General features: G+C 42.1%; 2 protein-coding genes across 2 annotated transcripts in view; one reads left to right on the plus strand and one right to left on the minus strand.

The window, feature by feature from the left end:
- Positions 1-4,026: 4,026 nt before the first annotated feature.
- Positions 4,027-11,030, plus strand: ccm2 (CCM2 scaffold protein). Its single transcript, XM_031870471.1, has 10 exons — positions 4,027-4,656; positions 7,613-7,789; positions 7,878-7,961; positions 8,214-8,397; positions 8,492-8,628; positions 8,863-8,998; positions 9,152-9,209; positions 9,341-9,476; positions 9,568-9,706; positions 9,814-11,030. The coding sequence occupies exons 1-10, from the start codon at positions 4,627-4,629 to the stop codon at positions 10,107-10,109; spliced, it is 1,377 nt and encodes a 458-aa protein (XP_031726331.1). The 5' UTR covers positions 4,027-4,626; the 3' UTR covers positions 10,110-11,030.
- Positions 11,031-13,689: 2,659 nt separating this feature from the next.
- The window catches only part of fam167ab (family with sequence similarity 167 member Ab), a 7,752-nt gene continuing 5,986 nt past the window's right edge, over positions 13,690-15,455 (minus strand). The window contains exon 4 of the mRNA XM_031870423.1: positions 13,690-15,403. Coding sequence (XP_031726283.1) covers positions 15,140-15,403 — 264 coding nt within the window. The 3' untranslated portion in view covers positions 13,690-15,139. The remainder of the gene's footprint in view (positions 15,404-15,455) is intronic.

Consider the following 15,455-nt stretch of genomic DNA (forward strand, 5'->3'; position numbering starts at 1 on the left):
GGGTGGTGGGGGGGGGGGGGGAGAGCGGGGAGGGGGGGGCGGGGGCGTTTTTTGTGGTAGTTGGCTGCCTGGCAAATGGTGCATCCTTTCTAAACTCTGCTGACCTTTTCCAGAAGTGGACACATGTCCAAATCAGGTGCAAATACACTGTGACTCATTCATTTGCGTGCACGTGTGTGTGTGGGTGGGTGTGTGTGTGTGTGTGTGGAACGACTGTAAAAATATAGTATCATGAACAAGATTACGTACAACTGGGCTGCATTTCATAGTGGTGCTTAATGTCGTTAAAACGCAGAGTATTTATGCTTGCTTAGCTGTGTCAGAATGTTAGTAATGACGGTTAACTAATTTATTTTAATTAAGTCTGCAAAGAGTCTATATGCACAGGTCATTTTTATGAAACACAGTATATTTTCCGAATTTCTGAAGAACAATCATAGTTTCTGTATCGAGCAAAAAAGATTTGCTATATTAATGGTTAATAAGTGGGTTTTAGTATTTTTCTTGTTTTCTTTAAATTACACACGGGTTTCAAGAGCTAACCTACACACAAGTGGAAGTGGAAGCCGTTACAATACAGGGCAGCATTAAGGTGACCATAAACACGGTCACAGAGAAATAGGTTACCTGCCCAACTCCACACACAGCAAGAGCATTTGAACAGCAAGCTTGTTCTTCTCAGTCCTTGTTGTGCCTTGTTACTTTGGGTGCTACAATCCAGCCATGGCAGCCAGGTTCACAAACAACAATGCCAATGTCTTTCTTTACTTGTTTTATGTGCCAGCACACTCACCGAGACGATGACAACACCAAACAATATTCTCTTCCCTCTCGTGTCCTGATCAAGCCAAGTTCTCGATTCTATCAGCTCACGCCTCAGTCGATGACGCCATTTAGTCTCGCCATTTCATCCAAGTTGTCATCCACAGGACTTCACTGTTTCCTATAGTTACAGTGTTACGACTAAACTTCACGGTGTGACAGAATCAAGTGGTGGGTATGGGGTGAAACCCAGTTATTGGTTCTGTCAAAGATAGAGGAGAAAAAGTAAGGCAATACTGAACATCTTCCTGTACTTGAACGTAGGATTCCTCATCTTTATTACGTTTCAGCAAGCTGAACCACAACAGCCCCCAGGTGATTCAGCAAGTTACAATTCGCAGTTCGGACTGAGCTCAAAAGCGTTAGTATTGAACTGTTTGATGGATAGTCTTAACAGATGCCAGCCACGATACTGAGCGATTTGGTCAATGATTGTTTTGTACTTTTGTCTATGCCTTTACATCTTCTTCTGTCTTGCAATGATGAATGATTTGTAGTGCCAAGACGTAAACTTTTTTGTGTCGTTTGTCCTGTGTGAAACAAATACATCCTCTCGCCAAAACAATAAAGCCTGCAGTTGGATCAAAACACGGAAGAAGTGAATGATGACAAAATGCGCAACAACAAAAAAAGAAGAAATCATTTATGTTGCATTTTCTTGCAATGGAGTGATGAAACAGGCCCGATCACCGATTCTCTTTTGAATAACCTCATTTCCTGGTTTTCCCACCACCTCCCAGCATGCCTTTAGAAGTCATTGTGAGGTGACCCTCAACATTTAAGCATGTAAGTGCTCTCGACCGCACAACAAACCCTCTGATTTCTGCATTAATGTGTAGCAGCAGGTCATTGTAGTGTTTGACTTTGTCTGAGTCTGTACCTTTGTGTCATGGCCATCTGTTTGACCGCTGGATCAGTAAGTTCAGATGGTAAAACGGTGCATTTACTTCTTTCATTTCTGTTGCTGACCTGGTGCTGAATAAATACATTTAAAAAGGTGCTACCACTGTGGACTGTGGTCCACTTTTTAGCTTTCTGATAGCATATAGCCTTCCGGGTGACTGAGAGGACCTGCGCCCCAAAAACTTGCAGTCTCAAAATGTTTAAGAGCTAGCACCTCAAATCCACACAGTTTACAGCAGAACTCAACTCTCAATGGTGCCATTTTGATTTTCCAACCTGCACAAAAAAAACAACAACAGAGATTTTCTGTTCATATTATGTTTAATATACTGGTTTCAGCATACAGTATGTTTTTGTTTTACTATGATTCAGTCTGCACTAGAATTTCTTTCTTTCTTTTGTCTGAGAGAATTAAATTAGCCGATGATAAAATGCATCTTTTTGGCAAACGCAGAGGAGCACAAATGTACTTCTGCTACTGGAATTTGGGTAAAAAAAAAAAAAAGATATATATATATATATATATATATATATATATATATATATATATATAAAACGTGATTGCTGTGTTGTAAATTCCTGTCATCTATATGTCCTTAATCTGTGTGTATCTATTTTTGTTGTTATTGTAGAATTGAATTGGTTGTAATATTTTGTTTAAAAGTGGATTTAATATTCCAATGAAACGACTATGGTTGTCATATTAATTGCTGCTGATTTCTGAAATTGTTATCAAAGGTGTTGGGAAATATTGCTTTGTTTATATTCAAACAATTTCTAGATTGTGTTAGCTTGTTGGTGTATTTCACAAATCTATCAGGATGATCCCTAGACTATATGATTTATCTGGGGTATTCCAAAAGTTGGCACAATGTCAGTAGGCAAATTGGCTACAATCTGTAGCATATATATGAAATTGTACTCGTACAACCTATGTTGTGACTGAGAACATATAAGGAATGATTTCTTTGTCGTTGTTAAATATACAATGTAAGTAAATTGTTTCATGGAATCCCCGTTCTTTAAAAAAAGCAAAACTGATGTCCTATTTTTGGGAACAATATGAGTATTACTAATAACATATGGTGCTACGGTTCTTTTTGTATGTTTTTGTTTTTAGATGAAAAGAGAAATATTATGCTGAAAATGTAATGTTAAGCCTTACTGTAGATTCATATATCAGACTGTTCATCCCAGAAGAGAAAAATAAATATAGTATTTGAAAGTGCAATATATATATCAGTGCTGTGTATTCTCATGCACGTTTCACTTTTCAACAAATGAAAGGCACGCAGTTGCAGTGTATGGCCTGCAAAGGTGTATGATGCGAGCCTATAGAGAATATGTTCTAATATAATGCTTTTACAGTAATAATGTTAGCATGTGACGAGTTCAAAGGCCTGCACACTCACACAGGTGTTTTCATTTACTTTGATTATACTTCTGCTTATTGATGTTGAGTCATGCTGGGGATTACTGTATGTGATGACACAAAGCTGATGCACTAATACAAATGATAAAGGAGAGTGAAGAAACAGACACATGACAAATCAACGTGAGAAAAGGCTAATCAGGTACATAAGTGAAAACACCTGTGTGGTTTGACTAAGGCTGCGTAGGGACTTTTAACAGGGCTGCACTAGATCAAATCATTTGGGTATTACTTATATTTAACTTACAGGGCTGTTCTAGGGTCAGTAGACGATGAGGATGAGTGTGGGGTCATCCTTTGATGGGCATATTTTGCCATATCATTCACTTTAAAATATACAGCGGATAGAGGGGTTACAAACACCTTTATATTGTACAGAAAAACAAATGATGCCCCACAAACTAAAAGACAAGGTTACTGAATAAGAAATCCTGATTCAATACATGTAGTTTATCGATAAAATTAAGAAGTCTTCTAATGAAGACCCTGACTACTTAATAAAAATAGACTGGCGCTATACCCTTCACCTGCTTTATGTAGACAGATGCATAATTAAAAAGTCTCTTGTCAGGGCAACAAACACATTTTGACTTATCTTAGCAGGAAAGCACATTTAATAACAGCTGCATTTAATTTAGCGATAGCTCAAGAGGTAGATATGGCTCACTGGGACACTTACTCAGAAAATAATCACCTATGCTTTTTCTGATGTTTTAAGTAAAATGTCAGCTGTAAAAAAAAAAAAAAAAACTACATCAGGCCAATTGTTTATAAAGTTATTAAGTGACAAACAAAAAAATGAGATTTGGGGTTTTCCTGAGGAGAACTGAGGCAACATTTCAAACTCTTCAAAAAATGATAAGTTGCCATAAAGTTGGTTTCAACTTCAAAACAAATAGATAAAAGCATTTAATAAAAGTTAGTCTAGTCTCTTATGCATTTATAGCTAAACTTATTTGTTCTGAAGTGAGCCTCTGTCATTCAACACTGCCCATAAAGTGACACTAAACTAGGCCTTAACCGCTTCGTCAAACAGCCTCTGGGGCGTTATCACTGTATAAACAGTGGCAGCTGTTTTGGTTTGTGCAAAGCAAAGCATGCTGGACCACAGTTTAACGCCCAAAATGGCGGCACGATTGAAAAGTTTTGCCTGTTTTATCCGAGTTTGTCTTCTTTACAGAGTATTTGTTTAGTTGTGTTAGCGGCACTTAAGCATACCGTTTTCACAGTGGTGGCACGCCGGGATTTGATCTAGTGATTGTCCAATAAGGGAAAAAATTAGGATGGCGTTTTGCTATCCGCTCAAATTCCGGCATCACTTTACTAATGCTAGGCTAAGCTACTCTAGGCTAACAAGCTAACTACTTTCAGATGAGTGGTGGTGAAAAGCTTCGGTAGCTCGCGTTAGTTATGTCTTGTCTCACCTGGATCTCCACCCTGGATATGAGGAAGAGGGTATTGCCATAGAAATGGAGGATGATGTGAAAAAAGTGAAAAAGGTAAGTCGAGCAATTGACACAAGCTAACGTTACTTTTCACTGCAAGTTGACAAGCTAGCAGGCTAAGTTTCCAGCAAGTCAGACTCCGGTTAGCTTAGCGGTTAGCTGGCTAAGTTAAGACAAATATCAAGTAAATATCAACGACTAGGGGGGCTCAGCAGTCACGTTAACACACTGACAGATCTAACGAGTTTTCAATGAACCGGGAGAAATGTGTAATTTACATATAGATACTAAAGAAAGGTAAGGCGCAACAGATTGAACCCAAAAGATCGAGAAAAACGTTACACGTTACGATACAACGTTACGTTACTGTCTCGGCTCAGGATTACCATGAGCTTCAGGATGATTTATGGTTCAAAGTTAGCTTAATGTCAACTTCAACACACTATATTCGCCTTGTTCGTTTTGTAGTACCGGTGTGTTCAGTTGTGGTGTGTTAGACGTAAAGTACTTTAAAGGAAAGCGTCAGCCATCGTTGTATTAGTTTGTCTTCATGGTTTATCTGTGGTAGGATTTTAAACAATGTTTTGGGTTATGAGGGATCTGTGTTCAACATCAACTGTCAAAGGCAGTGGTTATCAGTGTCAGTCATGCTGAAGGGAATCAGCACTCCTTGGTTGTACCAACCGTCCTGCTCTCTCTCACACACATACACCCACACACACTGCCTAATGATCCCGTTTGATAACAAGACAGATCTGTACGTTCAGACACACAGCTGACATTCCTTTAATCTTATGTGTCTTGGAACGGACACAAGGGACATTTCCCTTCTGTTCTTCTGGTCAGCACAGGAGGAAGCTGAAGGGCAGGACGTGACACAGACAAGCTCTCACAACCTGAGCAGTGAAGTGTCTTTAGGTCAACAATCATCATTGTGCCGCTCCATTCCATCGTTTGTTTCTTTTCATGACAAAAGGCACTAATGTTAACTTGCCATCTAATTCCACCTCCTCTTCGATGTGAAGGGAAATCTGGACGGAAATTAAGTGATATCCTAGTGTGAAGAGGGTTTGTTGTGGCAAGGAAATGTTTTTGTCAGCTATGTTAACTCACCCAATCTCTGCTCATAGTTTGATCAGGCAAACGCTTAAAACTTCCACTCCGTAATACTTTATTACTAATGATCAGTGGTCTGCTTGGGGCCACAAAATAGGAGAAAATACATTTAATCACTTGCCTAGCAGCGTTTTAGCTTTTTTTTAAATAGTGGAAAAAACTTATTTTTAGCCTTTTTAACGTCAGTAATTCATGTTTTCAGCTTTATGAAACCGGCTATAGGTTCAGCACCTACTGTTCATCTTTACTTTCAGGCATCGGTGTCAACAATGCATAATGTTCTGGTATGTGCCACTTGGTGGTGATAATGAGCAGCATTTGATGTGTTTTTGATAACCTATTCTATTATTACACAGGTTCAAGTGAAAGCTCAGGCCTCGTCATATAATATGATATTGTTACTTTCACTGTGCTAACTGATTTTGTATGAACTTCTGTAAGCTGTCAAAGGTATCTGGAGAACTTAAGGAATCTGTTATATTCAAACTCCAAGGTTTCCTGCTTTGTTCTGAAGTGTAAGAAAGTCTGAAAGTCCACCTTCCCTTGTTGTCAGCATGTCCATCACTGCACAAAGAAGACGCACATCATCCTCACTTATGTATCTTTGTAAACGGACTTTCACCAAAAAAGGCACTTGTTCCTCTCGAGGGAATTTGCTCTGGTCTCACATTTCAAAGGATACGCCATAAAATGTTAATGCACTTATCTTCACGAGCCATGCACTGTTAAATAATGCACTGGTCGTAGGTCGTGCTGTTCTATGGAGTCTGAAGTCTGATCAAATGTCAGGAACCAAAGTATGGTTACAGTGAAGGAGTCAAACACACCTTCCTGTGTCTGTGGTTCAGCGGCGATGTGTATGTAGACCTTCAGCTGCAGAGCCGAGTCGAGTCCTGGTCGATTGACGCAAGACTGCAATCGTTCCATCACAATATGATGTGAAGATCTGGAGCAGAAGTGATTCATCGCTCGCCACACGCCCTCTTTGCATGTCGTCAACAGCTGTGGAGTAGTTTTCAAAATGACACGAGATGTCACTGTTTTTGTAAGCGGTTTCAATATTTCAAAGCACGAACGCACGCGCGTGTCATCACAGGAAGTTGTGGCGAGTCCCTTTCCTGTTCTTGTGCGCCAAGTACAAGAGACATAGAAACTTCCCTTCCTTTGTGAGGGGAGTCACACCCCAAACTGCGTTTGTGTGTCTGTCACAAGTGGGCAGCTGCCACTGTATGTGTGTGAACCGGTGACTAGCCGGAGCGTAGCAGCATCAGTGGCCACGCAGGCGGCGACTCTAGCGAGAGGGTTCATGGAGAACGAGGTAGGTTTTAAAAAAAAAAGAAAAAAAGAAAAGGCTTTGAGCTAGAAACATGAAGCCGTGGACACAGTCGATCAAGGCGTTAGTTAAGCACACTTAACTGAGCTAGTGTTGACATTTTACCAGTTGATACAAGCGGTAAAGTATTATATATTTGAGGTTTTAATGTGTATTCGGGGACATTTTTAGGAAAAAAATTTCTGTCTTGATTCGAATGTTACGATGTGATTATACATCATGTTGTACACTTGACTTCCACTGCAAGTCCCATCCAGTATTGCAAAATGCTGTCTCGATGTGCACATGCTATTGTTGACATTTGAGCAACACATATTGGGTGACACGGAGGGCTGTACATCTGCTGTGTCTTACTCCTGCAGGGTCAGCAGAAATTACAAGTACGAGTGCAACTACATCATATGTTTTCGATGGATATGAGTACTCCTGTAAATATGTGTAATATGCTATTGCATAGAAACGGATAACGCCAAAGGTTTCTAATTTAGAGTGTTTGAAATGTTATATATGCACAGTTTTGTGATGTCTCTCAACTCCGCTGTCTTTGTCTTTATTCTCCAGCCTGGTATCGTGTCTCCGTTCAAGCGAGTCTTCCTGAAAGGAGAGAAGGGGAGAGACAAGAAGGCCCAGGAGAAGGCCACCGAGCGCAGGGCACTCCACACCTTCTCACTCTCTCAGCCCGACCATCGCATTGACCCTGACATCCTGCTTAACGACTATATTGAGAAGGAAGTCAAAGTGAGTGTGACTGGCAGAGAGCTACACAAAGTCCCTACCCATGCATAAAACAACTCTAAAGTAAAACATTGTGTTCTGTGTTGTCCAGTACTTGGGACAGCTGACCTCCGTTCCAGGATACTTGAACCCATCAAGTCGCACTGAAGTGTTGCAGCTCATTGACAATGCACGGGTAAGTTTCTTTAACATGGTCCATCAGTAGGTTGCGCTCTCTTTTTCTTAGTTTTTCACATAACTGACATCATTGATTATATTCCTTATATATACACATATAAGTTCTCTTTCATGCAAAGAGACTACAGTTGATAAAAGCTTTAACGCTTCTGCTTATTCGTGGTGAACTGAAGTAATAAAGTTGTCAGATATTGAGGTTTCTATCATAACAGGTAGCATTACCCACAATGCATGCCTCTGTGTTTCTCAGAAGTCCCATCAGTTGGCAGGCCAGCTGACGTCAGAGCAGGATGCAGTGGTGAGCTTGTCGGCGTACAACATAAAGCTCGTGTGGCGCGATGGAGAAGACATCATCCTGAGAGTGCCCATCCACGATGTCGCTGCCGTCTCCTACATAAGGGACGACTCTCTGCACCTTGTGGTCATCAAAACAGGTAAAAAACAAAACATTTAAAGTGTGAAAATGTGTGAATGTGTTGATTTGGCTACAATTTGAGTAATTCAATTTGACTGTGTGCCGTTTTTCAGCCCAGGAGTCGGGAGGTTCTCCTTGTCCCAGCTCGTGTCCTGACCTCAACAAGTCTCAGACCCTGAGCTCCTTATCGGAGAGCGGAGCTGTGCTCGTGGAAGTCTGCTGTTTGCTTGTGCTGGCCGTGGATAACAAGGTAACAAGAGTTTCTTTCTTAAGTTCGGTTAGGTTTCACAGGTGGAACAAAACCTTTTGATCCCAGGTGCACACCAAATTATATTACTGAGATATCCTTAATGAGTTGAGATGTTGTCTCCTAGCCACCTGCTGTGCTGTTTCTCAAAGGTTCCCTCTGGAGCGTTTCTTTCGGGGAAGAAGACGACTGCCAGCTCGTAACACTGACTGTAAACTCTTATTTGTTGTCTCTTAGGCAGCAGCGGAGGAGCTGTGTCTTCTGCTCAGCCAGGTCTTTCAGATCGTTTACACAGAATCAACCATCGACTTCTTGGACAGAGCCATTTTTGATGGAGCAACTACACCTACCAGACACCTCTCTCTTTACAGTGGTAAAGCAAATACAGACTGGCTCTCTAGAGGAAAAACAAATTTGTGTATTCTTTACTCTGTGGAGTTTTACCCTCTTCTCAAGCTACTGAATTCTCATAACTTAGGTCAGATATGAACCTTAATAGTACTTTTTTATTTCTTTTTTTCTTCAGATGATTCTTCAAGCAAAGTGGATGTTAAGGAGGCCTTTGAAGAAGAAGCCGGCACATTGTAAGTCCACAACTGAAGAGCCGTACCTCGATGATTCTATATCGGGCACAGTGATCCAGAAAGATTTTGACACACTTCTGAAAGTGTTTTACTTCTGCTCGTCACTTACGAAGGATGCGTTCTTCTCTCAGTCCGTTTCAGGCCTCTATGGAGGCAGAAGGGAACTCTCCGTCAGCATCGACCCCAGCGTCCCCTCAGACCAAGACCGCGAGCGAAGGAGAGCTCAGCACCACGGCTGCCGAGCTGCTGCAGGACTACATGACCACAGTATGATTTCTTCGTCACTTTTGAGTATTTTTTTTTCAAGCTGTATTCATTCTCGTTTTGACTTTTACTACCTTTTTCTTCCCCCTTCTAGCTGCGGACCAAACTATCATCGCAGGAGATCCAGCAGTTCGCCACCTTGCTTCACGAATACCGCAACGGGGCCTCCATTCATGAGTTCTGCATTAACCTGCGACAACTCTACGGGGACAGCAGGAAGTTCCTTCTACTTGGTACGCCCACTGTGTTTAAGAAACGATGGTCTTGTCTCCTACGTGTAAATATGGGCTTGATGCCATGACCGTATGCGTTACAATGTGCCCCCCCCCCCCCCCCGCAGGCCTGCGTCCCTTCATACCAGAGAAGGACAGCCAGCACTTTGAGAACTTCCTCGAGACCATCGGCGTGAAGGACGGCCGCGGCATCATCACGGACAGCTTCGGTCGTTACCGGCGCACCGCCAGCTCCGCCTCCGACTCCACCACCAACGGCAACGGAGCGGCGGGAGGAAGCGCCGCCTCGGACGAGGGCCAGGAGGCCTCCGAGGGGGACGAATGGGACCGCATGATCACCGACATCAGCAATGACATAGAAGCTCTCGGCTGCAGTATGGACCAGGACGGAGCGACGCCCTGACGCGGTGAATAAAGGGAGCGGTGGACTCTTAATGGCAGCCGCTCCTCGAATGAACAGTAGGCATGAGCTGAGCAGATCAGATGAAGGGGGTCCTGAGCACTGACCTAAGATTTTGGTTAATTGTATTTTCCTCTAATTATCAAGAGGACGTTCCATTTTTCCCTACGCACTCAAGGAAAACCTCAACCTATTACCACAAAAACATGAAGTCAACAAATGCACTTATGCAGATCTGTTAGGTGACAAGCAGTCAGTTGGCTATTTTTGCAACTCGGAGGGATTCACAGCTTCTGATGTCGTTTTTTTTTTTTTTTTTTTTTTTTTTGTGCTCATTTATTGGCAGTATCTGCCACGGCTGTCAGCAATGTAGCGAATATCTGTTTTGAATACCCTCAGAGACTCTGGAGGATCCACCAGAGTCCACGTTTTGGAAGGTTCAGACTGAGGCTGTGCGTGTTTGTGCTATCGTTATACTATAGGTCACTCGGCTTCATCCACCAGGAGGACTTTGCTTATTTTCATTTATTTCACATTCTGTTGAGAGTGTAACATTTAGCTATATTTTGTTTTTCCAATGAGATTTGTGTACCACTTTGTTTTACACTATCCTTTGTTTACTCATTTTGATATATATATATTTTTGCCTTATTCAAACTGTCCAAGGAAATGCTGTAAAAACAAAACTTCTCTCTCAGTTAAAGCGACTGAATGGGGGACTGTATTTGACAAAGCCATTTAGGCTGAAGTACATCTGTTTTTGTTCTCATGCAGGTCATCTTGTCTTGTGACATTACATGTATCTGTCATTGTGCCTTTACACTGCAGTACTGCTGCCAACTGTCTGTCACCCACAGACGGGTAATTATGAACTGTAACTACAGTTGTTGAGCAAATCATGGTTATTAAATAACGGCTACTTTACGATCTGTTTTTGTTGATTGTTATCCTTCACACCCGTCTGCAGCGTTATGAGCAGTTTTTAAATGAGACTGGCCTCCTCGTCCGATTTGACTTTCGTACAGCGAAACTGTCACTTCACAAGGGGTGAAAGTTTGATCTGGTTATTATCCTCTCTGGCTGATCATTTGCTTGGATGCACTTAAGCTGCTGTGGAACTTCAGTCTGAGTTACATCAAAGCAATCATGCCAGATGTTTCCCCTCAAAGTTGGCGATTAGTTTTGTAAGTCTTGAGCGACGAGAAATTGGCGGGACAGTTTTGAGTTGAGCACATTCCAGACTTTCACAGATCTACCGTTAGGAGTTTCCTCAGGAAGTTTTAAAAGTACAGGACTGGAATAGGTTGTCTCGTGTTTATTGTGAGACTGGAGCACAGACAGGAACACTACACCTCGGGTTCAAATGGCCACTCTGGCTTGAGACACCGTCTGCCTCGAATAGAAGGATGAGATCATCACGAAGCCGATGATCTCACCGAGAAAAGACGGAGTCTTTCTCGTGACACAAGCGGACTGTTTGTGGTTGATTCACGGCCGCGTTGCGTCATTGTTGTGGAGCAGAGGGAGAGTAAATGATTGTTTTTGACATGGTCTCGCTGTAATTGGACCGTGTCTGCTTTCTCACAGCGCTTGGTGAACTCCTAATTGGGTCTCCTGTAAATTCTCTTAATTCAGTTTTAGCAGGATGACTCCTCTCGGTGCCTCGATTGCAACATGTAATTATTAAATAGATCAGTCGGTCTAATTAAGGCATTAAAAGATCCCATGCTGCTTTATAAAGACGTCGCCAATTATCTTTACGACTTCAGCCCCTGTAGTGCCTCCCATCACGTTGCATGGTCGTGACTCATGAATAAGAGTCAGAGAGGTGTTCATTTACTTGTTTCATCGAGAAGATCATGATTGCCATGAAAGCTATCTGAGAAACACAGAGGCATGCATTGTGGGTAATGCTACCTGTTGGGATAGAAATTTTGAATATCTGACAACTTTAATATTCCAGTTTACCACGAATAAGCATAAAATGTAGAAGTCTGACTACCCTGGGTGGGCAAAATGGTTGTTTGAGATGGTGATCGACACACAAAGTCAACTGTAAATATCCGTTAAAATAGTATTTAATGCAATTTTAAACTAATTCAAAAAATATATAGATTCAAATTTATACAAAAAAGGCAACCCTTGATTCACATTCAAGGCCCACTAGCCAAATCTCACACAGAGTACGAAGCCTAAGCCAAAATGAAAAGGAAACTGCGAGCAAGGAGCTTTTCCCCCAAATTAATATCCAACATGGAAAGCTGTGGTCTACCTGCTATTTTTAGCTTAAGGACATGTTTAATACGTGTCCAGGAGCCGGTCCAAGTGTTCCCCTGACCTTTTATACATCTTTCTTCAACAGCCGACACAGTCGGAATCAGTGTCTCGACACTCCGGGGGTTTAATTGTGTGGTCAAATTTAAGCCTCTGCAAAATGTCTGATGTGCTGGTCTCAAAATGTCTCGTCCTTACAGCAAATCCTCGCTGTAATGGAACGCACCGAGACACTCCTACACAAAGGCTCGGCGTGAAGACGCCGTCTGGGATTCTCGCCATGTCTCACCCTGCGGTTCACCTTGGTGAGGCTGCTGCCAGTCAATCATGGCTGTGTCTGCAGCTCAGTCCGTGGTGAGAACAGCATCTCTCTGGTGTTGCATCTGTTATGTTCCTGGAACAGGATGACTGCTACATTCTTGTGAACATCAGAAAAACGGCTCTTGTCAGACAAAAGGTAGCAATAGACTGCATCATTCTTTAAGATACATTGTTTTTGCCCAAATCATCCTAAACCAAACTTCTGCATCAGGACGCCGGCCTCTGCAGTGTGTGGTATTCATGCTTCAGCAGCAGAGATGGCGTCTGATTTGTACGCCTTTCAATTTATTTTGTCATGCAAATGAGATCGTTTAGGCATGAAATTATGAAAACGGCAGACTCCAGGGACAGCTGTTATGCAGAACTGGAATCTAAACGAGCACAAGCGACTGGAACAAACTTTCTTTGATTTAAAAAAAAATTGTTGCACAATGTTTATCACATTATTTTCATTTTAATGCACTTAGTGTACATTTGCTTTCAGCAGTGAAGCCCACATAGAGCTGGAGCTCATGCATGAAAATCTCCACTTCAGGCCCTCCAGATGGAGAGAGACGCAGTGTTACACTGACTGTCACATGCGAAAAACACATGACCCCCCCTTGCTCATGTCTTCACCCCCCCCAACCTGTGGGGGCCCCAGTCATCCCCAAATTTTTACACAAGGCCTAATGCAGCGTGCACAGATGACGGCTATTTGCAGAACAAAGGAATTGGGAACAATGACAGAGAATGAGAAAAATGCGAGGCTCGTGAGGAAATGGTGTGCGATACCCAATTTGTTCCATTTTCCAAAGCTTATAGGAATATTTTGACATGTTGGGTAATCGCATCCACATCTTCTTAATTGCACATGACTCATCTGCTGGCTCCTCCCATGGTTCAGTGAGCCCTTTAATACAGTGTTCTAATGAAAGACTTACCACGAGGAAACATAGGTGAGATTTTTGTTCTGCCAATTAAAGAATGAAAAAGTAAAGCATACATCTTCAATTGATTTTTTTATTTATTTCCAGTACATTTGTGTAATCATACTAGCACTAACAATGGCCCATTTAAGGTATTATATTTGACCAAACCAGCATTAAGGTATGTTCCAGTCTATTATGGGCTCAGTAACACAAGATCATGTTGACATACTAGTTGTTTTCTTGCCAGGTGGCATTGTGGCTCACTGTTCATGGGACACTGCTGAGACAAAGGCTTGACGATTATGTTGAAGCAGTCTGAGTTGTGTAGACACAGTATTAACCTTGTAATTTCAGTGGTTGTTATAAGAGGCAATCAACTTTATCGGTACCACTGTTGTGGAAAACAAATTGGATGGTGAGGCAGTGAGTTTAAAGCTGTGGTTTTGTTCAGATTGTATTAAATCTGGGCCACAACCCTGAAACTCAGTTTCTTGTTGCACGGTCTGTGCATTAGGACTATAGGTCACTTAACTTTCATATGCTCACATTTCAAATTGCAGACCCCCACAAAGAAAATGAGAGGAGAGGTTGCCTCCAATGTTAGATCTCATAACAAGATCCACATAGTCGTGTAATTTCATGTTTAGCCATGAACTAAACTTTCAGACAAACAATGCCATCTCAAACAGCCACTTCCTGGCTGGAACTCAACAATTAGGGCATCAAAAGGGCAGAGCTCTGGCCAAGAGCTAAATACATCTTTTACTTTTAAGGAGTGGACTTCAGCAAATTACTGGAAACCATTGTGAGGTCACCAACTAGTCCATTATGACAATAGCGACAAAGAATAACTAATTTTCATACAAAAAAAACAATACTACTCGCTAACACAAATATGCACTTAGTGTACAATTTGTATCAACATTAAGGCTTCTTTTGAAAAGCACAACACATTTAGATTATGGTGCAGTACGTGGAAAGAAAAATATTCTTTCCACACTGAAAACATCGTACAGAGAGAATACCACAGAAACCTCGAAAGCCCCAGAAAACAACCAAAGTATATGGAAATATACTATATAGGGTAACTGGTGACAGTATAACTGATAAGGGTTAAAAGAAAGTGGACAGGAATAAGCTTGAGATGCTTCACTGTAGTTTAAAAACAGCAAGTATACTGTTTCAAGTCATGATGGCCTAAAGGTCTAAAATCTGCTGTGGTTTTCTGTATATAGCTGCCAAAGCCATGTATAGTCTAGAGGAAAACACACAGTATATGTACCTACTGCACTCGTTCTAAATAATACACATTACCTAAATCTCTCTCTTTGATTATAGGGACTGTAAAAACAGACGTTACATCTAAGTTCATCCTCACTACATCGTGGTCAAGAGGATTTCACCACAATCTCACAAACGGCCAGGATTGCCATGTTGCACTGGACCAAGGATAGTATTAGACAGGCTGCTCTGTTGTTTGTTTTTTTTGGGGGGGGGGATTTTCTTCCTGAATGCCATAAACTGCCACTAGCAGAGGGAGAAACGTCGGGAGTTAATGTTCATCTTGGTGACGCCGATGAGTCTCAGCGGGGCCGAGAGGCCGAGGCCCGGCGTGACCGGGCATTCGCACAGCAGGTCGGACAGCTCGTCCCGCTCCTCGAGGCCAAAGGTGGCGTCGTTGAGCATCCGGCGATGCAGGTGGCACGTCTGCTCGATCTTCAGCTTGTTGATGTCGTTGCGGAGCCGCATGAGCTGCCTCGCCAGCTGCTGGTCCTGCAAGCGCATGTCAGTCTGACGGAGAGAGAGAGAGAGAGAGAGAGAGAGAGAGAGAGAGAGAGAGAGA

This window comes from Anarrhichthys ocellatus, unplaced genomic scaffold (genome assembly GCF_004355925.1).
Source record: "Anarrhichthys ocellatus isolate YVR2014 unplaced genomic scaffold, GSC_Weel_1.0 scaffold52, whole genome shotgun sequence".
NCBI classification, from domain to species: domain Eukaryota; kingdom Metazoa; phylum Chordata; class Actinopteri; order Perciformes; family Anarhichadidae; genus Anarrhichthys; species Anarrhichthys ocellatus.